This window comes from Gracilinanus agilis, chromosome 6 (genome assembly GCF_016433145.1).
Source record: "Gracilinanus agilis isolate LMUSP501 chromosome 6, AgileGrace, whole genome shotgun sequence".
In the NCBI taxonomy this organism is placed as follows: domain Eukaryota; kingdom Metazoa; phylum Chordata; class Mammalia; order Didelphimorphia; family Didelphidae; genus Gracilinanus; species Gracilinanus agilis.
In genome coordinates, this window is record NC_058135.1 from 7,866,334 (window position 1) to 7,893,031 (window position 26,698).

The following is a 26,698-nucleotide window of genomic DNA, read 5'->3' on the forward strand; positions in this document are numbered from 1 at the left end:
AAAACTGAGAAGACTTATGTCTCACAGAATTAAGGCAATTTGGAATATCACAAAGTTTCCTCTACAGAACAGACAGCCTCTCAGTAGGCACTTCTCTATTCCATTAAAATGATTCCACCCCACTGCAAGTGTATGCTCTACACACGATTTGGAGCACATATTGAATATTAATTATTAAAGCATTTGCCCCACAAACGATCTGGTGAGATTACCCTAAATCCTGGAAGGCTCTGGTCTATGAGTGGTATCTTATCACACCTTAACATTGAATTTATAGGTCCCACTAAGTCATTAGACAGGATATTTAATACCAAATGCTGCTAGAGAGGCTTTAGAGCTAGTTGGGAAGGGAGGAAGAACAGTAATCTGTAACACTGGTGGTGGGGGGAAGAGGGTAGACAGTTTAACATGCAGCCCCATAGCTAAGGTTTGAGGTTAAAGGTGGGAGAAATCATCACCAAAACTCTTGTTCCTAGAATGTGCCTAATATGACGGAGATCAGTTAACTGATTTTTCCAGGTATGATTTATTTCCCTGATGCCATGGTTCAATGGCTATAATAATGTTCAATACTATAGTAACAACTGATGTTAGGTGAGTCTTCTTATTTGACAACAAAGAATAAATACAGGCAGGATAGCAAAGCAATAATAATGTTTATATGCTTTGTGGGTGAGGTGTAATTCCTTTACAGGCATACATTTCACAGCCTATAGCTCTTCAAGTCTTTATTGACATTACAGTGGCCTTTTAGATACATAGAAGAGGATGTCTGGAGGAGCAGGACAAAGTCAGACTCAGAATCTAGAGCTGGGAGGGAAAAATTCTACTAATACAGCCCTGCCAGGGTAAAAGGGAATTCTTTGTTCTCATTGAGTTTACACTTTATTCCCTTTGTCTATTTTGAGTTAACACTTTGGTTAACAATAACTTAAGTACCCTTACTTAGTTCCTCACTAGATTGTGAAGACAGGATTAACTCTACTTTGTCTACTTTTGAATTGAATTAACAAAAGATTAAACACCCTACTAAGTACTAGGTGAAAAGCTAGCAAGATACTTAGAGAATTCACATCCTTAAATTCAATCAGGAATCTGTGAATCTTTTTGATAAGAACTTAACCTTCAGAAGGTGGAAAGTTGATCCCACAGACAATGCCCCCTGGGCAGTGCTAGATAATTTGGAAACTGTGATTGGCCCCTGTGAAGAGGGGAAGGGAAAAGAAGTCACCATAAAAAGCAAGCCCAGAACTCCTACAAAGCAGGTTGTCTTTGAGAAGATAATCTGAAGAGATTTTCTTCTGGATATAGTCTTAGGTATCTTAGGGAGCTTCACTGGAGACTATGGCTTGGATAGTGGGCACATAGTTACTTACTACCAGCCTTCCTGGTTGAGAGCTAATTAATCTCTTCCTGGATTAAGCAAACCCGGAGCAAAACATTTAGGTTGATAGGACAGATAAACTCTCTAACCTCTTCACATTTCTCTATTTTACTGTTTCCTCTCCATTTTGTAAATAAATTTCTGACTCAAGATATAATATTAGTGACTACATAATTTCATATAATTATTGTCCAAACATTAAACTTAATCCTTACATGAGGCAACAGCATTTTCCATCCCAAAATGTGTATCTAATCGCATGTATAGAATTGGCTCAATCAATATTCATTAGATGAGAAAAGAAAATTACATAATCAGACTTCAAGGCAATAATATTTTTTGATGTTGGAACAATAGCAAAAAAAATAAAGTTTTACACGCTTAAATGTAAGCTCTTCTTACCAGAAACTTTTTGTATTACTTCATTAACTTCCTTCATAAAAACTTTTTGCACAAATACCAGATGGTTTAGAAGGTCAGTTGTAAGATTATGCTCAAATGAACCAACCTGCAAAACAAATTTAAACAATGTTCATTTTAAGCCATTGTGATTATATTAAGATTTCAGTACTCCTATTGACAGAATAGACAGCCCATACAGTGATATGCTAACAATAAAATTAATTGCATAAGTGTTACTAGAAAAGGAAATCTGTAAAGAGGTTAAATATAATCTTCAGAGGTGCCAACATTTTTACTGGCTTATATAATGTTTGTCTGCCTTTCCCAAGATGACAAGCATTTATTCATAAAGATGATGAATCTGGTGAGAGTAACTAAGTTTACATTGTTATTACAGCTATGTGACATACTTGCTTTAAAAAATAGAGCCATAAATTGACTATCAAGCATGAAGACAATGAATGAAAAGAGAAAGCTCTTCATAGAATCTTTAGTCTTTAACAAAGTATGACTGATCTAATCAGAAGGCTTTTCCCAATTGCTAATTCTCCTCAACAACCTGCCTTTCTCTTGCCCTTGATGCAAATGAGCCAATCATTAAAAAAAAAATTCCTGCATTTACTTCTCTGTGCACTTATTTCTACACAAATAGATAAGAATATATTACAATCCCACTCATCCCAGCTAGTCGCTCTAAAACATAGGCTCTCTGAGAGATCTATTATCTTTTTTTGACCTTTGTATGCCCAGTGTTACAGCAGGAGCTTAAAAAACCCATTGCCTGAGCACATACAAATACACTAATACTTGGGGAACTTGCCAGATGAGGAACTTATTTCATCAACCACCATTAGTCTTTATCAGAAGGGTTTCTTCATTACAAATAAATTATTTTTTCAGTCAGGATATCAAGTAAGATCGAATAATTTTATTAGCCATAATTAATATTGTCACATCGACTGACCCCAGGAGAACCTGCAGTTCTCTAAAAATAATTGCTAACATTAGAATTCTACTAATTCAATTAGGCCTTTTCCCAATAAGTCCACATTTGTGAATTTTTCGTGTGTTAGTTATAAAAACTTTATTCAAGTGAATTTTCATGTGTGTATATACACACATGCTCAAATATATACAATTAGTGTTTTTAGCACATATTTAGGCCATATTTCATATACATAAAATATATATTTTTTTTTATCCTGGGACTCCATTCTAGGAGCATAGGGCCACAACCAGTAGGCAATGGGTCGCTCAGGGTCACCCAGCTGGGAAGTGTCTGAGCTCGGATTTGAACCTAGGACCTTTCGTCTCTAGGCCTGGCTCTCAATCCACTGAGCTAGCCCAGCTGCCCCTATTTTAGATTGCAGTTTCTTTAGCAGATGTAGTTTTTACAGGGTGGGGTTGCTAGCCCCACGCCCAACCCTCCTCCTTTTTCATCCAGGCTAGGGACCTTCCTTAGCCCAGGAGTGGTAAGGGTGGGCGATAGGGGTCAAGTGACTTGCCCAAGGTCACACAGCTGGAAGTGTCCGAGGCCGGACTTGAACCTAGGACCTCCAGTCTCTAGGCCTGACTCTCAATCCACTGAGCCACCCATTTTATGTATACATAAAATATACAGGTAATAAAAATGATAATACCATAGTGACATCTGAAATGTAGGAAAGAAAAGTCTAAGGCTTGTAAATGGGAAGGAAATCACCATATCATTAAAAATATACTCAAAGACAAATATAGAATGTAGTCCGAATATAATCTTCCTAGAAAGCAAGCAAAATCTGGACCATATAATAAATCATATTAGAGCTGAAAGGTATTTGCAGACTTCTATCAGATGAAGACATTTCACTTCATATGTATTATTATTTAAGGGAACAAATTTAGAAATTTGATAATTTTATATTAAAATAAAAAATCTTACCTCGGCCACACAACGCAGATAGTTTCCCTGTAAATAGTAACCTTGCTTCGAGGGCAACTCATCTATACTCCACACTTGATCAGAATAACTGTCATGCTCTTCCATTATGTACTTCCCCGACATAGTAACAGGAGGAAGGTTAAGGCTAGCAGAAGGAGGAATAGTTGACATATCCGTGGCAGAAACTTTTGAAGTAAAGCGTAGTCTGTGATTTGGTAGTTCAAATGTAAATCTTGTCTGAGCACCTAAAAAAAGAGGGAAAAGAAGAAAAGACCATTAATACTAGAAACATTAATTTAGAAGATGCAAAAAAGAAGGCCATTTTCCAAGCTTATATAGATACGATTTCAAAATTCTCTTCAAGGATATGAAGATGAATTTGTTTTATTTTATTTTCAAATTAAGTAAAATTTAAAATTATGAGATGAGATGAGAGGTCACATACAAAGCAAAAAAGCAGGATTATGAGCCAACTGGCATCTTTGCCACTGCGTAGTACTGGCCACAGATCCAGTGTGGACAGTGTAAGTCTACTGCACCAAGGTGTAGGCGATAGGCAAATATAGTCAAGGAAACAATACCAACCTCGGTATTGTATTAGGGTGGTTTGGTAGATGGGGTGAGATAGATTAAATTGGGCCTGTAATAAGATGTTACACTGTGAGTTGAAGGCTAACAGTTAACTCTGACCAGGGCAGAGCCTGGTCTGAGACACACACACACACACACAGACCACTCAGTAACTGGAAAAGTAATTTAATAGGGAAAGGTTAAAAGGGAAATAGGAGAACCCTGATATTAATTTTACTACCTAAAGTCTCCAGGATCTAAATGTCTCCTAGTGGAGTCTTCAAAAAGTTGTTGTACTGTGGACAGCTCAGTGGCTCAGTGAATTGAGAGACAGGCCTAGAGATGGGAGGTCCTAGGTTCAAATCTGGCCTCAGACACTTCCTAGCTGTGTGACCCTGGGCAAGTCACTTAACCCCTATTGCCTAACCCTTACCACTCTTCTGCCTTGGAGCCAATACATAGTACTGACTCCAGGACAGAAGGTAAAGGTTTAAAAAAAAAAAAAAAGTTTTACTACTCTAATCTCTCTCCTCTCTCACCTAAAAAAATCCCAGTCCCTGCTCTAGCTAACCTGCACTAATCTCCCTTAGTTAGTATTAGAGGTAATGGTCTGTGGGCAAGCGTGGCAGGGCCCAGGGAAAAGTCCTAGATCCAAAAAGGACCTAGACCTCTGCTTACTGAGAGTCTCTTAAGATCTTCCAGGACACACAGCACAAGGACAGCACACAAGCAGCAATAAGGATAGGATCAAACCCTCAGGACTTGGCATCCACTCCCTCCAGGTTCACATCCAGAGAGAGCAGTCTCTGAATTTTAGCTTAACCCTTCCCCTCCAGCATTCCAGAATCTTTCCCAGTTGGTTTCATGCCTCTGTCCTCTGCAAACCTACATTTACCTTACCTTTTCCTTATAACAATACTAAGTAAGGAGCAAATGCAGAAATAGGTAGGAGTTATAGGGATCTAACCCTGGAAGGAAACTGGGATCTCAGATCTAACCCGATCTAAAGCCTGCTGTGTCATAACCGGGGAAAGGAGTCCAAACCAATGGGCCTGTGGCTGTCAGTCTGAAAAAAACAAACAAACAAACAAAAAAAAAAAACAAAAAAAAAAAAAACGAGAGCTTTTCATCTGGCTGATCAAACCAAGGGCAAGGTCACAGTTGTGTTCCTCAGACCCAAAGCCAAACCAGGAATTTCCAGAGCTCAAACCAGGGGAGTCCTCAGATTTCACCCTGGAGCAGAATGCTTTTGATACAGTGAAAGCTTGCAGCATCTCAGTTTGAGAAGTCCATTGGAATAACAGAACACAAAATACTCAAGAAATCATCATCATCAGAATCCATACATAGGAGAAGATCAAAGATGGCTTAGATACTCTCACCAGATGTGCAGAGAGACTGACCTTAACATCAAATCTAAGTTAGGAGTGGACTGAAAGAATGAGGTAACTTAAAAAAAACAAACTAACATAAAAAACTATCTTGCTGACAGGGATACTTAAGACAAAAACCCAAAAGAAGAAAATGACTCAAAAACACCTGTAAGTAAAGCCACAAAGAAAAACATAGAATATAGCTTAGGCACAAAGTTGAAGTAAAATTCCAGGAAAAGATGAGGAATTTTTACAAACAGCTAAAAATGATTTTTATAAATGAGATGAGAACTCTAGAACTTATGACTAGAAAACAATTTGAAGCAATTAGAGAAGAAAAAGAAATTGAAGGTATTAAAATAGGCAATGAGGAGACCAAGCTATCACTCTTTGCAGATGAGATGATGGTCTACTTAAAAAATCCTAGACAAACAACTAAAAAGCTAGTGGAAATAATCAACAGCTTTAGCAAAATTGCAGGATACAAAATAAACACACATAAACCATAAGCATTTCTATATATTTCCAACACATCTCAGCAACAAGAGTTAGAAAGAAATTCCATTTAAAATCACCCTAGACAATATAAATACTTAGGAATCTATTTGCCAAGACAAACACAAGAATTATAGGAACACAAATATAAAACACTTTCCACTCAATTAAAACTAGATCTAAACAATTGGAAAAACATTGATTACTCATGGGTAGGCCAAGCTAACATAATAAAAAAGACCATCCTACCCAAATTAATTTACTTATTTAGTGCCATCCATATCAAACTACCAAGAAACTTTTTTACTGAATTAGAAAAAACTATAACAATGTTCATTTGGAAGAACAAAAGATCAAGAATATCAAGGGAAATAATGAAAAAAATGTGAAGGAGGGTGGTCTAGAAGTACCAGATCTTAAACTGTACTATAAAGCAGTGGTCGTCAAAACAATATGGTACTGGCTCTTTAATAATTATAATGGACAAAAATAGTAGCAAACAACTCTGTGAGACAAGAAGCATTAAAACAATGTTTAAAAAAAAACCTGGCAAGATACTTTATATCAAAAACAAGTCACCTCTTGTTGCTGAGATGTGTTGGAAATATATAGAAATGCTGAGCAGTGAGAAAAAAAATTGGCATTACATTTCAAGAAACCATAAAAGAGGTGGTGGATCAGCAGAAAAGATTAGGTACACATTTACACTATATTTTGTTAATGACCATAGAAATCTAGTGTTTGATAAACCCAGTGATCCAAAACTGGAGAGCCATTTGGCAGAAACTAAGTATCATCTCATAACATATCCTAAAATAAGATCAAAATAGGTAATGATTTAGACATAAAAAGTGTTATCCTAAGCAAATTTAGGGGAGCATGGAAAAATTTAACTTTGAGGTCTATAGATATGGGGAAAGTTTATGATCCAACAAGATAGAGAGGATAATGGGAAGTAAAATGCTTTTGAACAAACAAAACCAATGCAGCCAAAATTAGAAGGAAAGCAGGTAATTAGGAAAGAAATCTTTATGAGTTTCTCAGATAAAGATCTCACTTCTCAAATATATAAAAATAAGAGCCATTCTCCAATGAATAAATGAATAAAATGAATAAAAGCAGTAGAGAAAATGCTTTACGTTATTAATATTTTACAGAAATGAAAATTAAAATAACTGAGGTACATCATACCTCTCAGATTGGCTAACATGACAGAAAAGGAGAATAACAAAGGCTGAAGAGGATATGGAAAAATGTATGACACTAATGTACTGTTGGTGGAGTTGTGAGAGCCCTATGACTCATTAATAGTAACACTGTAAAGATAATCAACTGTGAAAGACTGATCAATACAATGATTTACCACAACTTGAATGGACTCAAAGAAAAAATGCACACCGCTTTCAGAAAGAGAACTGATAGAATTCTAGTACAGATTGAAATAGATATTTTTTTTTTAGACAAGGGTCATTTGAGGGTTTGTTTTGCATTACTATACATATCTGTTAGTGAGTTTGTTTCTTTTGCCTTCGCAATAGTCAGGAGAAGAGAAAAGAGAAGGGAGAGAATTGAGAACTGAAAATAAAATCAGATTGAATTTTCTAAAAAGTCACAGATTTCCAAGTTAAGAACTATATTCGACTGACTAACAGGCAGTCCTATAAGCGGGAAACCATGACTAATCATGCCTGTTACAAATTGTCCTCTGTAGTACAGAGAGAGGGGGTCATATAGTTTTTTCTAGCTTTGGCCGAGTTCTGAAAAGCAGTTGGGGGTTTGGAATCTTGAGGAAAAGACAGTTGGTTTGGGTCTCCCGTGGAGAGAGGTTGTCTAACCAACTGAGCTGCTTCCTTACCTATCTGTAGTATTGAAATTTAGCCTAGCTTTGAAATATTTATTTAAGAAATTGTTATTTTGGATAAACCCTTTATATCTTCCTTCCCAATATTATTTCCTACCTTCCCTCCTTTTCCTTATATGTCTGTGGAGCTGATAAGGAGAGTAAATTAGAGAGGAGTTCAAATCTGTGAAGGGTTAACTAATTGACAGCATTAGATATAAAGAAACTAGTCAGTCATCTTTTATTCCCTTTAGTTATCAATAGCATTTTGTAAACTTGAGTTAAAGGCAGGTCCTTACTCAGACTCCATCTCTGCCTCCCTTCCCCCACCTGAGGTTCCTGAGACAACTGTTAGGGCTTCCTTTGAACCACTTTCCTGACACATCAACCTTTAAAGATAATAAACCCTTTTGTTGTTTCAACAGACTTATTAGTATAATTTGTCTGTTAGTTATCAAGAGAGGGAAGAAGAGGGAAAGAACCAACATACTCTGGGCTTGAAGGGAAGCCGGGTATCTATCTTGGAGGAAGGTGTAACTTCAAAACAAGTCCCTTCCTGTGAAATTAACTAAGCCTGTTGTTAATTTCAGTTTAGTCTATTTCCCTCAGCCTGTGTTTGAGCCTAAGTCCCAGTCTGTAAAGCCTGCTGTTTGTCTGTTTAGTTTAATTTCTCCTCTCCCTGAAGATCTCTGTTTCCCTTCTGTGTTATGCTCCTGACTTCAGTCCTATTATATCCTGAATCTCCTTAATCCCAGCCTACCTGTAACCTAGATTACCCACTTAGCAAGTCTCTGACAACCTCCTTCTAAATTCCCTTATCCCACACACCTTTCCTCAAATTACCCCCATTACACCTCTTTTTGCATATTCTGGGCAGCTGTTCTTAGTTGTCACTTTGTGCACCTCTGGCCCATGAGGCACCAAAAGTCTAAGCTGAAGCAACCAACTCTTGTCCTCAAGTACAAAGGTCTCTCCTCCACTGGAGCCTTCAATTCAAGTAAACTTTATTACATAAATGCCTACTAAGCAGAGAATACTTGGAATTCTTTTTCTCCCTTATTTGTTTAGTTCCTACAGAGTTGCTGGTTTCTATTTGAGGGTTTGAGGAGATTTCAACATGCCAGCCTCCCAATAGAATCCCAGGGGGGATTTTGGGAAAGGAATTCCCCTCCCCATTTTGTTGTTTTGTTTGATGTCATCAATCAGTGACCAGGAGGTTAAAGACCATTGCGGATGTGCAAGCACAGACTAACCCTCAGAGAAAGGAAGTTAAAACCACCGAGACAGGAAACTGATCCCACAGGCACTGTCCCCCCAGGTGGTACCACACAAATTAAGGCACTATGGTTGGTTCCTGAGATGTGACATTGGAGAGCTAGTGGGTGGAGAAAACTGCTGATAAGGCAAGACCAAGGCTCTGCTCACTCTCTCGCACTCTTCTGGCTGGAGTTTGGAACCTGAAGGAACCCCTATTGGTGGTGAGCTTCAATCCATCAAACGGCATACAGGGTAGTAAGCTAATCAACTCTTTACCTCTTTCCTACATTTCCCTCTCTTTGCTATCACTACTTTGATGTAATAAAGCTACTAGCAGGCTCATAATTTAATTTTAGCTATTACATATTACTTTTGTATTCTGGTTCTTATCTGCCAAGTTGGTTATTAGCTGTTTTGGATACTCACCCTGGTGAGAAAAGCTAAATTAACCCTACTCTTTGACCCAGAGATCCCAGTCCTGGGACCATACTTTAAGGATTAGATTGCTACTGGGATCATGCTTTAAAGTCCTAAGAACAAAAGTAGTAAAAACAAAATTATTTGTCATAACCAAAAATATGTAGACAAGGTTTGGGAAGTGCCTGAACACACTATGCTTTAGAAATGTAATGAAATCTTACTTTGACAAAAAGAATGACAAATAATGAAGAATTCAGAGAACCATGGGAACACTTGCAAAAAGTGATGCAAAGTGGGGCAGCTGGGTAGCTCAGTGGAGTGAGAGTCAGGCCTAGAGACAGGAGGTCCTAGGTTCAAACCCGGCCTCAGCCACTTCCCAGCTGTGTGACCCTGGGCAAGTCACTTGACCCCCCATTGCCCACCCTTACCAATCTTCCACCTATGAGACAATACACCAAAGTACAAGGGTTAAAAATTAAAAAAAAAAAAAAATTTAAAAAAAAAGTGATGCAAAGTAAAGAAAGACAAGACAAGGGAACAATTTATATTGTTGAATGACAACTTAAAAAATGTCAGCATAGAGACAGAAATATTCTGGTTAAATACAATAGTCAATGTCAGTATCAGATTGTCCAAGTTAAAAGATTCGTGGCTTCTTCTCCTTTTGACTCCTGAGAGATAATAATCCATAATCTTTCAAAGCACAGACCCTGTGCCAGCTTCTATAGGGGGGCTGCTTTCACCCAAACCCCTCTTCACTGCTGTCCTCTTCTGTGCAATTATTCTGTATTTACCCCATATAGTCAATGCCCTTGACTGTTAATAGATTGTTCTCTCCAGTAGAATACATATTCCTTGAGGGCAGGGCTGTTTTGATTTTGTCTCTGTATCCCCAGCCTTTCTCACACATTATAAATGCACAGAGAGTTAAGTTAAATCAGGGTAACCATACTTAATAAAGGAGGTCTTTACCAAGAAGTAGTTTTTATGTTAAAACAAAACACATGAAACTTTTTTTTAAGCAGCAGGGCAACCAATTTTATAGACTCAAAACCCCTTATCCCAACTAACAAGATGCTAGTGGAGGGAAGAAAAGACCATCATAGCATTGGCTTCAGAGGTCAATTCAAGTTTTTAAAGTGTCATTAAAACACAGAGCTAGGCAGGAAACTGGACAGCTCAATTGGTGTGAACAATTAGGTTTTCTCTCCCATGTCTCATCAACTCTTTCCTTCAGCCACTTTAAGCCAGTGCTCTGGACAATTTAAGAACTGTGGAAAGGATTTGAAAAACATCATTATGGCCTTTTAAAAAACTTTCAATAATTTAGGTTCATTTGCTCAAGCTCTTTATTGGAGGAGCAAGTCACATAAACTCATTTAGCCTTTAGCATCCTCAATATTGTGGTGTGAATTACATCTGTGAAAGTTTGACAACCAAATCACATATACTGCTTATGGTACAGAGCCTGTGATTTCCCCATGAAATTTCCACTTTCTCAGAGCCAGGAAGCATATCTTCTGCAATTGGAGCAACTTATAATATGAAGATGGATTTGTACACCACAAGCACTTCCAAAACAGTCACTGACAGTCTGAGTGAATCTGTAAACAACATGATCAAAACTATTTCCATTTTTATATGATTTCCACCTTTCTAAGACTGCAAGCCCTAAGGTGACATAGTCAATCACTGCCCCAAGACCCTTGAACTGAACTAGAAATGCAGAGCCCTTTCCTCACCTGTCATCCCATGGCTTCTCATTCTTCCCATCTTATACTCTGCTTTCAGAGACGGTAAGAGTGCTGCTCCAATTGCTATGCCATCCAACATGGCGCTGAACTTAAGAACAATAGGCTTCTTTTCCAAGCCTTCAGGAAGCTGTGGAAATTCATTAGTTTCAATAGGAGTCTGGTTAACACTTGGAGTTTTTTCAGAAGGTAAAGGGGTTGCAATATCTTCTTTTGCAGACTGTGGGCTGTTGGTTTAATAAAAAGAAATATGGTAAGAAGTTACAATTTTTTATTTTAAAAAGGAACCCTCAACAGCAAATATCAAATATGTAATAGAGATGTGGGAGTCAAGAGATCCAGAATCAGCCAAGGAATCAGAAAAATCTGGATTCAAACCCCACATCTAAGCTGTGTGACTGGACAAGTCATTTGACCACTCAGAGTACCATGCATCCCTCCAAGACTTTCAGTGATAGAAGAGAAGCAAATTAGCCCTGATAGACAGATTCTCCCTCCCTGATAAGAGGGAGTTCCTTACACTAATGAATTCACAGATTAGATCTCTGACCCCCACAGGATACATGTTCTGTTATGGTAACATCAACTGACATTTAGGGCCAGGAACACAAATGAAGTCATAAAGCAATGACATAATCTAAAAGTAATCTGTAATCACAATATCATCAGTAGTATTTTCTAATGAATTTTCTGAGGTTTTATTGCCAAGATCTTTCTTGTCTAGAGTACATGTAAAGTCTATATTTTGGTATTATTTTTAATTTATTTTGTTAAATATTTTCCAATTACATTTTTAAAAATATTTTATTTTTCCCTCAATGACATGAAAAAATAATTTTTAAACTTTCAGTTTTAAAACAGCTTGACTCATTCTTCTTCTTCTTCTTTTTTTTTTTTGCAATCTGTTACCTTCTGTCTTTGAATCAATACTCTGTATTGGTTCCAAGGCAAAAGAGTGGTAAGAGCTAGGCCATGGGGGTTAAGTGATTTGCCCAAGGACATACAGCGAGGAAGCATCTGAGGTCAGATTTGAACCAAGGACCTCCCATCTCTGGGTCTGGTTCTCAATCTACTGAGCCACCCAGCTGCCACTGACTCATATCCTTGTCTTCCCTCCTTTCCCCCTTCTCTAAGATAACAATCTGATACAGATTTTATATAATATGTAAAACATAATAGTGTAAAACAGCTTTCCAAAAAGTTATTGCTATTAAAAAAATCCCAACAACCCAGATATCATGACTATTTTCTTCAGTAAAAAAAAATATTAGGGAAACAAAGCTTCTGATTTCACATCTTTGGATTTCATTTTACTTTAAAATATGGTCAATTTTCTTTAGAGCTCTGCTTTCAAGTTCTTTCCTTGCTCATTCAGAATTCCCTTAGACAGTAAGCGGGGTAGGGGGTACAGGGATCTCTAAAATATCACAACCAGAGGAGGAAGAGCCAAATAGTATGTATCTGCCTTGTCTCTTTGGAGGATTCTAACACACCTAGCTGGAGGAAACCTTGGGACATTGCTACAAAAAAGCAGTGTGTTCACCATGATGCCTCCTATCACATGGCCATAAATATCATAACTTTATTAAGTTTTAGGATTAAAAAAGAAATCTAATAGAAGGGTCCTAAGAAGCCCTAAGAAATAAGATAATCAGTGCCTTAGAATATTTTCCAAAAAACGAATGAAACTGACCCCAATTGTATAATGGAAAAAAAAATCTCAATTCTGCTTGTATTTCTATCTGTTTCAATTTTGGCTGAAAACCCAGCTGTACAACGAGGCAGTTAAGACTAAAATAAGTCTAAAATGTGATATTATCATCTTGACACTGATGCCAGACTCTCAAAGGTAAGAATGACAACTTGGGCAAACTGTCAGTGTTGTCTTCCTGGAGAGAAGGATGGCAAAAGAGAAGGGCTTGGTATACTACAATTTGACAGTCCTTGGTGTGACCAATTCCTATCTTTAAATAGATTTCTTTTCTCTGTATAAAGCATAGCTCCAGAGTATGCAAAGCTGGCTAATTTCTTTTTTTATTATATTTATATTTAGGAGGTCTTTTGGGATACATACAGTCCTAATGCCCTCAAAGATATGAGCCATTGGTACTAATACCTCAAAGGTCTCTTGTAAAGTCTACTAATCTCCAGGACCACATTTATGTAGGTCAGGGGCATTGGAATAGGTGGTGATGTTATTCCACTGATGCCAAGATACCAACTTCAAATCCAAGGATGTCATTCTGATATGCATTCTTCCCTCAAAATTGATCAGAAAAAATTAATTTCCTCATGACATGTCTTCCTTAGCTCATACTTACATGGCATCAAATGGGGAACACAATATCAAAGCCAATGAAAAAAGGACTTACGCTGCTGATGGTTGTCTGATGAGGTCTGAGATCTGCTTGGAAAGCTGGTGTGAGCTGCGAACCATCATGCTGTGCAAGGTGGCTGGGTGCTGAGGAATGTTGATGCTGATTGCTCCCACCTTGAACACAGCAGCATTGTTTGTCTTCAGCCCTCTCTGGGCACTGTAGAGGGCTTGGGACTTGGCAATACTACACTTTACTACAGTTCTAGCAACAGAGAAGAAACATACATTTTAGGCAAGTCACTTAACTCCCATTACCTAGCCCTTATTGATCATAAGATAAGGGTTGAAAAAAGAAACTACACAGGCCTTTAGACTCTACACATGTACCTGGGATACAAAATGAAAGCCATGTTTTTAAAATAAGGAAATCTCTGAAATTCCTGAAAAGCAGAAAAAGTATTTTCATTTTGATAATGTGTCTTAAATTTATAGGAGGGTATTAGTATGAAAGTACATATACAAAATGAATATTCAAAAAGTATGAAGGCATTAAATCTCATATGGATCTTTCATTTTGTAACTCTCCCTTTCCATCTAACTACTTGAGGCATCTGTCAAACACCTAAAGAAATCACATGCATTAACTTAATATTTAAGAACAATAAAAGACAAAAGATATCCTGATTGTGTTATAAAACAAGAAATTATGTTAAAGACATTGACCACTAAAGCACAAAACAAACCAACAAACAGAACACTGGGGAAAAACCAGAAGAAATGATAGAAGAAATGTTTTTAAAATTTTTGAATCTTCTTTTTAATGTTTATCCCTTCTATAATGAATAGGAATGAAATAAGAACACCATTATAAAAGTGAAACAGATAGCAAACAAAACCAAAGGTTTCTTCACCACTTGGAAAAAATCAAAATGGTCATGAAGGGAAAAAAGATATCTAGCCCATTTCTTCCAGGAAATACTACCAAGAAATAGAGGGCTTTGGGGCACCTAGGTAGCACAGTAGATAGAGAGCCAGTCCTAGAATGGAAGGTCTGGGTTTAAAACTGGCTTCAGATATTTCCTAACTGTGTGACTATGGGCAAGCCACTTAACCAACTGCCTAGTCCCATATTGGCGAACCTATGGTACACATGTCAAAAGGTGGTTGTTCCTCTTTCCCCTCTCCATGTACACCTGAGGACATTCCTGACTTCACCTGTCCCTTTGCCCAGCAGCCCAATGCGAGCACTTCCTCCATCCTCTGTCTGGGGTAAGGGGGCGGTTCACATGTGATGTGAGAGTTGCAGTTTGGGCATTCAGTATCCAAAAGGTTTGCCATCACTAGCCTACCCTTACTGCACTTCAATCTTAGAATTGATACTAAGACAGAAGGTAAGGGTTTAAAAAAATACACACACGCACACACATAGAGTATCAACACTTGTATCTTAAACTTAACCTAGCTTAATACCTTCTACTTCATTATTTGATTTTGATCTAAGACTGTCTTGCTCATGTGCCAATTAAAAACGAGTCCTTTTAGAAATTGCTCAGTGCATGACCTATTTTAAAAAGTCTCTATTCCAAAGGACTTTATGTTTGCTCTGTATTTCCATTTTAAATCACATATTCAGGGCTACATGCTCAAAAGGGCTTAATATTAAGTTCAATTTCATATCACAGTACCACGTCTTTTAAAATCAAGGAATGAAATCCATATAAAGTATGCTGAATTCTTAATGCTAAACTGACAGGTTAAAATATTTAAATGTTACTGTTTAATAAACATTTAAATATTTATTTAAACTTATTATTAAACAGATTCAGATCAAAATCAAGTCCCTCAAAATAAGTCATATATAATATGGTTTGAGGACAAAGTTGTTGCTTCTTCCAAACCAGTATTAGTATTTCTACACTAGCTAATTAGTGTATTAATTAGTAATTCTACACTAAAAGAAAAAAAGTTTAACTGTGAGAATGTCATGTAATAATGATTTAGTAATTCTATTTGCAATTATGATAAAAACCAATTATTCACTATAAAGGAGAACTTTATATCTTCTATTCTAAGTTTTGTTATAGGAATATGGGGTACAAGGGAGTATAGAGATATAGTGATGGTGATGATGTGTATCTATCTATGATCTCCTCAGCTGCAGTTGGTTGGAGGAACACCTACCCCTATTACCCTGACTGCTGCTGCAAGTTTTCCCCTTCTCTCTAACAGCTGCACAAGCAAGGACCCTCGAGAGGTTATATAGATGGGTAACCTTTCAGGTCCAACCTGGGGTTGGATAAATTAGAATTGGGCTCTTGATCTGCCTTGGACAACGGTCAGGATCTGACTGCGTTTGACTCACTTCCCAAGGGCTGTGACAGAAAGACCACTCAGGAAGGTACTTGTTGAACACTCTTTTATCTATAAATAGGGAAAGGATAACGAGGTCAAGGATTGGGGATTGGAAACCCTCTTGATCTATTATCTTTAAACTAATTAACAATCAGGACTGGAGGCTTTTGATGAGGTGGAAGCTATAGATTTCACCTCTCCTCTACCTCCGGCGGGGACCTGGCCACAGCCAAGCCAGAGAATAGGGAGGCTATTGCTGCAGATGTATTGATGGTCTTTATTCTCTCAGCTCTCTTATCACCAGTGTTGGTGATTCACTAGCTCTCACAGTCTTTCAGGAAATAGATTCAGGTTTATTCCTACCCTCTTCTTCTTAGACCACCTGGCAACCCTTCAAACTACCCTTCCAGCCACCCACTGCCCAGATTGAACCACAGAGGTTGGCAGAGATCTGTGATCTCCAGTTCTCAGCCTCTGAGTCTAGAGACTTCAGAGACCAGACACTTCTCAGTCTAGAGACTTCTGTCCAGAGACCTCCCTCAAAGTGGCTGTGAGGGGTATTTATAGGCTGAGGCCAACTGACATCTGCCCCTGGCTCATGGCACCTGGAAACATTCCGAGTCTCTCAACAGCCATCCCTGTCAGTCAAGGTGGCATCCATCTCTTCCCAGATTATTGAATATAACAGTTTGAGATAATACTCTCTAAGGTAACACAAATCAACCATAAAGAAGTTCTATATGACCCATAGCTTATAGATACTGATCATTCCTTAAAGATAAGTTAACACTGGTTCATGAGGAAGATATGTATTTTTGTTCAGTTGTTTTTCTTTTGTGATTCCATTTTGGGGTTTTGTTTAGTAAACATACTGGAGTGGTTTGTCGTTTCCTTCTCCAGCTCATTTTACAGACAAAGAGCTGAAGTAGCCAGGTGCTACCAAATATCTGAAAATGAATTTTCCTGACTCCAGGCTCAGTGCTCTACCCATTGTGCCACCTAGATACCCAAGGAAAGTATTATCTACCTCTGATGTAGCCCTTTGATACAGTAATGAAAGCATAGAATATAAGAAATTCTATTAAAGTGATCAAAAAGCAACAAAGCAACAGACACAGTATAATCTGCTTCTACATCACACACAAACTCTATGTCAATTGAAAGCCAAGTAAGCAGAATAGGACATACAGAAATTCTTGTTTGGCGGTGCTTGTAGGAGATGTAGGGAAATCTTCCAGTCTATAGAAGAAGATGAAGAAAAGGAAGAGAAAAAGAAAGCAAATAAAGAACATTCATGCAAATATTAGTCACAATAAGAAAAGTAATCAGAAAAACTCTTCTAATTTCATTTTGATATTAGGTGTGTGCTCCTTGCCCAAGATCAAAAGGGAAGGAAGGCCCAGTATATAAGGCAGAGATGCTGATAGCCTTGGGGACTCAAGGATATTCACTCACAGTTTTCCAATGAAACTCCTTAAGGAGGGGGCAGCTGGGTGGCTCAGTGAATTGAGAGCCAGCTGGCCTCAGGCACTTCCTAACTGTGTGACCAATACACAGTATTGATTCTAAGGTGGAAAGTAAGGGTTTTAAAAAAACAAACAAAAAAAAATCCCTCCTTGATGAATCTTATTTTGCCATAACCAAATTGAGATGTGAACACATGGCCACTAGGACTCCTTGGCTGACCAGACTGGTGGGTTGTTCCAGAGAAGATATGCCAAGGCTATGTGCAGAGGTACAGAGGCCATATATATGGCCTTCACACTGTCTCCCCCAGCACAGGAATCACCTTTTTGTTTCTGTTTTTCTATCCTACATGGTAAAAAGTTGCATCTACACCAGATAATGATACTTTGGGCAAAAGGGTATGATGTAGCTGTAACAAATGACATTTATCCTATTTTATAAAATGTGACTAGATGTCCTCATAATCTGTGCCTTATTTTTCTTCTGAAGTCTACTACAAGACACAGTGATTCTGACAGTGATTATCCTTACTTTGGGTCCTTAAATCTTCCAATTAGTAACTACATGCTTACTTATTTTTCCTTGTTAGAGGTCTTAGGGCAAGGTGCATGTTTTTATTATTTCCAAGTGACCTTTTAAAGGTTATTTTCACACATAAACCCTTGTTTACTTATAATTCAGGTCACTATCACCCTGCCCTAATGTTATAGCTCTTAGTTTTCAGTTAATCTTGGCCTCTATGGTCAATTTCTAAAAGTTTTTATTAAAAAAAAAATCACTGGCAATCCTATATAAATCTAGGTCATTCTGCTCAAAGCGAATGCCAACATTCTTGAGCGTGGCTGGCATTTTCTTTTACTAAACAGCTTAAATTTAGTGGAACATAAGATTGGGCTTAGAAGTCTTCTGGCAGTGGTGTTTCTTGTAATACAATAGGAATGATACCAAATTCTAGTGTGTTTCTGTTTCAGAGAAACATATTTTGCAAAATAAAGAAATCTTGCCCAAAACAATTGAATTTTCTGAAATTTCCAAAGCAATTTAGCAATTTAATCATTACGTGGAAAAATCTGAATACCAAGTTAAAATAGTAAATATAAAGCTCTCAAACTTTTCTTTTTATAAAACTATACAATGATAGCAAGAATAAAATGAAAATGCTCTGCTACTTACTGTATGTTTGGCGTAATCCCCTCAAGCAGTACAATATTAACCCCACCAATATGTGCAGTGGCACAAGTCTCGGTCATCTTTTGATGTAAAACATCTTTAAAAATAAGGAGAAAAATGACTTGAATTAACTTTGCATAGTATGGGAAATAGTTCTAACTGTGATTCAAAGTTCTTTTCATGCATATTGACTCCATTTTACAATATAGTTTTTATGCTTCTGACATAAAAATTGTAATCTGCTTTGCAACTGTTCTGTGGATTACATATTATCACTGTACAGTAGAAAACCTGTTGGAATTATCCCCAAAACATATGGGTGACATCCTATTCCTTTGATTTGCTAACTGTGACTCTGGACTAGTTATATAACTTCTCTGACCCAAAGTCTCCTCTCATTAAAGAGAGGGAAAATAATCCTTGCTCTGACTCCTTTACCACACTTCTGTGTACAATGCACTCTATAAACAATAAAGATCTAGATCAGTGTGAGCTCTTCTCTTTAGGAGCTCATGACTAATACCAAGCAGCACATGTATTGTGCATGATGTCTGAGATGCAAGATCCTGTAAATCCACGATGTCATACTCGAACAGAAGATGACCACTGCCAGCTCAAGGTCAATGTTCATTGTGTCTGACTGTAGCTGATCAGAAATATGAGCTGGGAAGTGTGTTATTGGAAATTTTGGGGTCCTTGAACTACATTTCCCATGAACCCACTGGCTTCCTGTTGTTATGCAATGACATAGACAAAGGGATAAAACTGAGGGGCTGGTGTTTCACTTGTTCTTTTCACTTGTTTTCTATTGCAGTAGGCAATGGTGCACTTTTTGAGCAGCCTAAGCTAGCATGATATGTGGCTTTAATTTCTAGAGACTACTAATAAATCTTATACATAATATTTTTAAAGTTGTCATTTATATATTCATTTTATTTTTTACATTGATGGCAACGACCTAGAGAAAGAATTTTCAATTTTTCAGATAGCCTAGGTAAGATAAATTTTTCAAAGCCACATTTCTCCTGCCATGGCTTTTCATCCTCCCCCCACAACCCAAGAACTCTGAGAGAACTCCAAACTCTTGCCAGAGCTGCTGGCCTGCTTCTGCCATTTTTGTGTTTTTGTTTTTTCCCTTTTTCCCCCGGCCACCCGGCTGCTTTCCTTTGAGTAGCTTTTTTGGGAGCTCTTGGCTGAAAAGGAAAAGCCACTTCTCTTGCTGATCCTTGCTGCTGCTGATACAGACTGCTGCTGCTAACTCCAATCTGCCTGCTGTTCCTGATCTTCTTGGCTGCCAATGCTGGCCGCCTCCACCTGTCCCTCCCTGGGAATGGAGCTCCAGCTGCTGCTGCTGCCTATCCCAGACAGTGCCTGGAGATCCTAGTCATTCCTGGAGCTGCTGCTGTTGCTGCTGATTAGAGTCAATCTCTTGAGGCTTGGGAAGTATAACCCCTTCTTTTTCACATTTTATTTTTTTTTAAACCCTTAACTTCTGTGTATTGGCTCCTAGGTGGAAGAGTGGTAAGGGTGGGCAATGGGGGTCAAGTGACTTGCCCAGGGTCACACAGCTAGGAAGTGTCTGAGGCCAGATTTGAACCTAGGACCTCCCATCTCTAGGCCTGACTCTCAATCCACTGAGCTCCCCAGCTGCCCCTTCCCACTTCTTTTTCATTGTGCACAGCTGAGAGTTTCCTCATTGCCTGCCATGGAAGCCCAGGTGTTTCATCTTAGGCAATGATTAGCCTCCTAAAGAGCTTTTATCTGAAGACAGCTTCTAACTCTTCTAACTTCTAAACTTCTTAATCCCCCCCCTCCACATGGGTTTTCAAGCCTGCCACTTTTCCAGTCCCTACCCCAATTAGGCTTCCATGGGGGGTGGGAGGACCGGGGACCAAGGTAGCTCAGAGCCCTAGCCTTTTACCCCAAAGGGAAAGAGGAAAGGTTACTCTTCCAAAGTGGAAATAAAATTGCAAGCATGGCCTGTCCTATCAAAGAGTAGTGCATTACCTATTTCAAACAGCTATATTTTTTCTTCCTACCATTCCTGGATGCATTGGTCCCTGTGATTATCTTGCCTGAGATTCAGGGGAGAGATTCATCCCCCTATGCCCCTGGCCATTTGGGCTTGTCTGGTCTCTATACCTCATCCCATTTGGGGGTCATCCACACTATGCTCAGTGCAGAATCCTCCCTCACTATGGGAGATCCCAGAGTTCAGATGAAAGGAACTTGACTGGAAAGAGAAGGAACTTTTTTTTTTTTTTTTTTTAAATTAAACCCTTACCTTCCATCAATACTGTGTATTGGCTCCAAGGCAGAAAAGTGGTAAGGGTAGGCAATGGGGGTCAAGTGACTTGCCCAGGGTCACACAGCTGGGAAGTGCCTGAGGCCAGATTTGAACCTAGGACCTCCCATCTCTAGGCCTGACTCTCAGTCCACTGAGCTACCCAGCTGCCCCCAGAGAAGGAACTTTTAAAAGAGTCTGGAGGTAAAATTAGTAAGCCTTCTCAGACTCCATTGTTTTTTTGAAGTTTCTGTATCTTATTGTACTTTGCTAATTATTTGCTTTACAATTTAATTTTGTTGTTTTATGATTTAATTTTGTTGTTCTAAGTTCATATGTTAATCTGATCAATATCTTTCTATTACACTGAATCATTTTAAGCTACTATGTTTTTGGCTATTAGATAAATTCTGTTACATGACGTTATTTGTAACTCCCCATGCTTGTACTAGAGCAAATATCATTGTTAAAAGTTCATTTAACTTACACAAACCCTTTCACGAGATCACATGTTGCTTTAACAGTGTTTTACTTTATTTAAGCAACTGTATACAACCTTTGGAGAATTTAATGAGCTTACTATCTCAACTGATTTTAAGAAATCTTCAGAAGCAATTTTAAAAAATAAGGGTCCACTGGTATTTGAAGAGATGTGTTATGACACTATTTTATTTTATTTCTCCCCTTCTGCATTTATAAAAATGTAATGGATGAGAAATCTGAAGTGATTTTCACTATTTATTCCTCTGCTCCATGTGAAATGGGTGGGACACTTTGAAGACAGGTCTGTAAACTGTTAATAGTCCCATACCAGAGGAAGCAAGATGCCCAAGAGGCTTAGTTAGCCTGTAATGGGTTATAATCTCATCCGGGAGGTGTGAAGGATTTTCTCTGTGAAGGGTTTTATATATGTGTACTCTTTAGCTTCTTTTATTTTCCACCAAAAGGATCTAGACTTCTTGGTGATATTTTAGACCCACAAAAGACTTTTTTTTCATCAGCTTTGTGCTTTTTCTAGGTTCTGCCACATTTTGGATTATGGCAGTAATAAATTTTGTTAAAAATATCTTAGCCAAGGTTGAAAGATTTGCTATACCTGTAGAATTTGTGACAAGATTTTTTTAAATATCACACAGCAAGTGGCTAAAATAGAAACTCATGTGAATCCTATATAATAATGGGTTTGTTTGCTATTGCCATTAAATGTTATTGTAATTTGGGGATTTTTGGTACTTCTTTGTACATATCTACTATATTACTATTTTTTATAAATTTGCTATTTTGTGAAAAGAATTTGCATTCATAGTAGTTCATGGCCAAGTTTAAAAAGGAAATGGATCTCATTTTTGGGTGAGAAACCTTTTTCTGATTCTAAGCTATATATTTTTGACTTTTTAAAACATTCTTTTTTATTATTCTTTTCCCTTATATGTGCAATACAATTTTGAGTTTTTTTCTCTCATTTTTTATTAATTTTTTTTATTTAGCAGTAATATAACTTTAATATGTATACATATATGTATATATATATGTGTTTGCTATAATATTAGTGCATACTCAAAAGCTTTAGACTATGGAAACCTGCCATTTATTGATAAATGTTATGGGACTGTGGTTAATGTTTGTGTCTGATTCCAGGAGAAGGGAACAAAAGAGCCAATATACAGTGCAAACAAGCACAAAGTCAAGGAGACCAACCAATCCCAATGGGACTGATGAGAATCTGCACAATGCCTAAGAGCATTTCTATGCCAATACTAAAAGACTTGAACCCAGTTCGGGGTTCGAGATTGCAGCTGTTCGGACACATGTTAGAAGCCTGCTTTCCCTGAGCCACATCCTAATCAAGTACCAAAGGTTGGCTATCATCCTGGTTCCCTCTATCCCTGAGAATGAAGGTAAATTAGACCAGGAATGATATATATATATATATCTTCCCTCCCTTTCCCCCCCAAATCTAGTCCTTTTTTCTCTCTTAGAGTATGGCAACTTCCTGTAGTTTGGGCTGCCAATGGGTAAGTGCAATATTACTGCATTTTGTCCTACAGACTTATGGGATAGGAATCATTTTAATTGGGCCTTGATTCAAGGACCTGTTATAAGTTTATTTTTCCTTTATTTACATTTTTGCACATAAGACTTTGATATTTTATATTTCCTCCACAAGTTATTTTTTCTTTTTTATCTGGATTCTTTTGATGTTTTGGGATTTCTTTTGATAATTAACTCATACATCCCCATACCTCAACCATGTATCCTTAACTGATCTGGGTGTTTATCCTCTTCATGGGAGAATGCGTTATTATTCTCCTCAGGGGGGTATGTATTATAATGTATAATGTAAAGTTTAAATTCTTTTGAGAGCAATTTCAGGATAAGAAATTTGCTACCTCCCCAAATACAGAAAGTGAACTATTTGGAGGAGGCATCATTAAGATGCCTGCAAAGGTCCTACACTGCAACAAGAAGATCCACAGTGAACTTTGGGGTGCAGTTGATTTAACTGTGCAGGGTTGAATGCATTTGTTTTGAATGTACACTCTTATGCCAAAAGGGACTGCCCCCAATTGGCTTTTTGTCAATGTGCCTAGCAATCACTGGGTCATTGGTTTTGTCCTCTTTTCTTTTTATCCCCAAATTACTGTAATTTAAAAGTTGGTTATGTCTACAAGAGCCATCGGAGAGACCAGTCTTCTCTGGCTCTTGGGGGGGGGGGAGAGGAGGAATGTGTTATTGGAAATTTTGGGGTCCCTGAACTATATCTCCCATGAGCCCACTGGCTTCCTGTCATTACTCAATGACATAGACAGAAGGATAAAACTGAGGGCTGGTGTTTTACTTCCTCTTTACTTCCTATTGAGGCAGGCAACAGTGCCCTTTTTGAGCAGCCTAAGCTAGCATGGCATGTGGCTTCAATTTCTAATAAATCTTATAAAAACCATAATACTTTTTAAAGTTATCATTTATATATTCATTTTATTTTTTACAGAAGGCTCTATCACAGGTTGGGCATAAATAGCCTAAGTGAACATTTGGGATAGACATGTCTCTAAATCTGAATATCTCACATTTCTTTTGAGCTACTGCAATTCTGCTTTGTTCCCAGAACACAGCACCTTCTTTGGGCACACCATGCTGGATGGTCCTGTGCCAGAGTCTCCCATGTCTCACAATTGATACCAAAGTCTTCAGAGAGACCTTGAGCATCTCCTTGTGCCCCTTCTTCTGACCTCTGTATGTGTGCTTGCCTTGTGCAAGTTCTCTATAAATGTCTTTTAGGCAAACATGGTATTCAAAAATAAGTGGGCAGCCCATTGGAGTTGTGCTTGCTGCAACAGTCTGAGAACTTGAGAAAGGAGCTCAGTGTCAGTACCTTATCTTGCCAGATGTGCTTCAGTCTTCCTAAGACAATTCAAATGGAGGTGATCCAGTTTCCTGGCATGGTGCTGCTTTACTGTCCAGGTTTCACAGGTATACAATGCAGTTGGCACTTTGTAGCTCTGCAGTATAGTAGGCAGCCTAATACCTCTTCTCTCCCACACTTTCCTTTAGAGCCTCCCAAACAATGAGCTAACTCTGGCCATGCATAAATGTCATCACTTATGTATGGACATCCATGGAAAGTATATTGCCAAAGTAAGTGAACTTATCCACAGCATTTGAAATTTCTCCATTTGCTGTAACTGATAATTCTATGTATGACTAGCATAGTGCAAGTGGTGGATATCCTCTGTTTTCTTGGTGTTAACCAAGCCAAAATTAGCACAAGTGGCAGTGAAACGCTCAACATTCTTGCATCTCAGTCTCAGAGGCTGCACTGAGCTCACAACCAACTGTCAATAAAAAGTCACATACCAATTCTCCTCGGCTCTGTAGCCTTTTCAAGTTAAATAATTTATTGTCAGCACAGTAGCTGACTTTGATACCATTTTTGTCTCATTGAAGACATTCAACAACATTGCTGAAAACATCATGCTGAAAAGAATGGGAGAGGGCACACAGCCTTGTTTCAAGAAGTGCAAGAGCATTGTCCATTACCCAGAACCTGCGCAAGGATGCCATCCTGGAACTGACATACAATACTGATGAACTTCTCTGGGCAATCAAATTTTGCCATCATCTTCCATAAGCCCTCACAACTGACAGGATCAAAGGCCTTGGTCAGACTGACAAAAATTGTGGATGGATCTCTGTTCTGTTCCTGGCATTTCTCCTGGGGTTGTAAAGCAGGAAATACCTTATCAACCATTCCATAGCCCTTTTGGAAGCCTCACTGGCTTTTGGATAGATAACTATCTTCCAGGTGAAGGATCAGTCTATTTATTAAGGAGGACTCTGGCGAGAATCTTGTTGGAAATAACTAAGAGGGAGAACAACCCTCTGCCTCCCCGAGGCACACAACTGTCAACAGGACAATCTGGTTTTTTTTCCTTTATAGATTTGGACAACGGAAACTGTGATAGATCCTGTGTATGGTCAATTTAGAAAATGTTGTTGGTTTAATTAAAAAAAAAAACTACCTCACCACATAACACAGCCACAATGGTCTTCATTTGTGTCCATTTGAAATGCTATATCTCTTGGGGCATCACTGCTTGAAGTGACCAAAGTTTGCATGAGATTCAAGGATTTGCATAAAGGAAATACACATGAGAAAACATTTCACAAGACATTGTCACAGGCTAATAATCCTAATCTTTAAGTAGCAAATATGTGTCTAAAATACTGCAGATTACAAAGTGCCATCTCCACAGAAACTTTGTGAAGGAGAGAGTCCAATCGTTATTATCCCCATTTTATAGATGAAGAAATGGAGGCTCAGAAAGCTCAGTGATTTACCCATGGTTACACATCTGCCAAGTGTTGGAGCCAGGACTTACACACAAGGATAAGGGCCTCCAAGCAGGAGGGCACATTCTACTTTCATGTGTCCTAAGAAGTCATTCCATCATTTTCATTGAGTCATGAAGCTGCCCCCAAAAGACAGCAGCCTCACATGACCCTTACACATGCTGACAGACCACGACATAATTCTCATTTTGGGAGAATTACAAAGCAGAAATTTTTTAAACATGGAATTAAAACTTTTTTTTTTTTTTTTGGTAAAATTGCATAAAAAATTTCATACCTTTCATTTTTTCTTTAAGGGTAAAACTGCCATGAATTCTCTTCAATTCTGATTCCATTGTAAGTCCACCAATGTCGGCCTCGAGGTGTGTACGGTTCACCATGCCAATACCAAAAACAATCAGTGTGACATTCTGAGGTTCTGAAGTGACCAGGCTTCGTTTCCTTTGTGTTTTGGTCAGGCTATTATTGTCTTGTTCATTCTCAAACACAACTTTACAAGGAGCTTCTGTAGGGCTCCGCACTCCTATGTGGCCAAATTGACATACTCAAAGTTAGTGATGGAAACAGTTGCAACACAAGGGTATTTAAAATGCCTTTTTTGTAATCTCCCTGGCTCTCGTCAAGATACCTCCTCCTTAAAACTTGGTGTTTTCTGGCTTGCTGGATGCATACTTTAACATGTAATACTTAAACCTCATCTAAACAGGCAACATTCGACACTAGATTCAGAAGCAAAGAATCCAGGCTTACATTGTAAAATGAATGTATTAACTGAATGCTTTTCAGCTAATTCTATCCTAGAAATCAGTACTGATTTATGTTGAGTATGTTAAGAATTGTTATA

General features: G+C 38.1%; 1 protein-coding gene across 1 annotated transcript in view; it reads right to left on the bottom strand.

Annotated features, from left to right (window-relative positions):
* The window catches only part of KIAA1109 (KIAA1109 ortholog), a 209,985-nt gene that overhangs the window by 86,792 nt on the left and 96,495 nt on the right, over nucleotides 1–26,698 (bottom strand). Inside the window, exons 44-50 of the mRNA XM_044681108.1 lie at nucleotides 26,132–26,377; nucleotides 18,723–18,816; nucleotides 17,271–17,321; nucleotides 13,786–13,992; nucleotides 11,405–11,640; nucleotides 3,708–3,952; nucleotides 1,787–1,892 (exon numbers count right to left, since the gene is read on the bottom strand). Coding sequence (XP_044537043.1) covers nucleotides 1,787–1,892; nucleotides 3,708–3,952; nucleotides 11,405–11,640; nucleotides 13,786–13,992; nucleotides 17,271–17,321; nucleotides 18,723–18,816; nucleotides 26,132–26,377 — 1,185 coding nt within the window. The remainder of the gene's footprint in view (nucleotides 1–1,786; nucleotides 1,893–3,707; nucleotides 3,953–11,404; nucleotides 11,641–13,785; nucleotides 13,993–17,270; nucleotides 17,322–18,722; nucleotides 18,817–26,131; nucleotides 26,378–26,698) is intronic.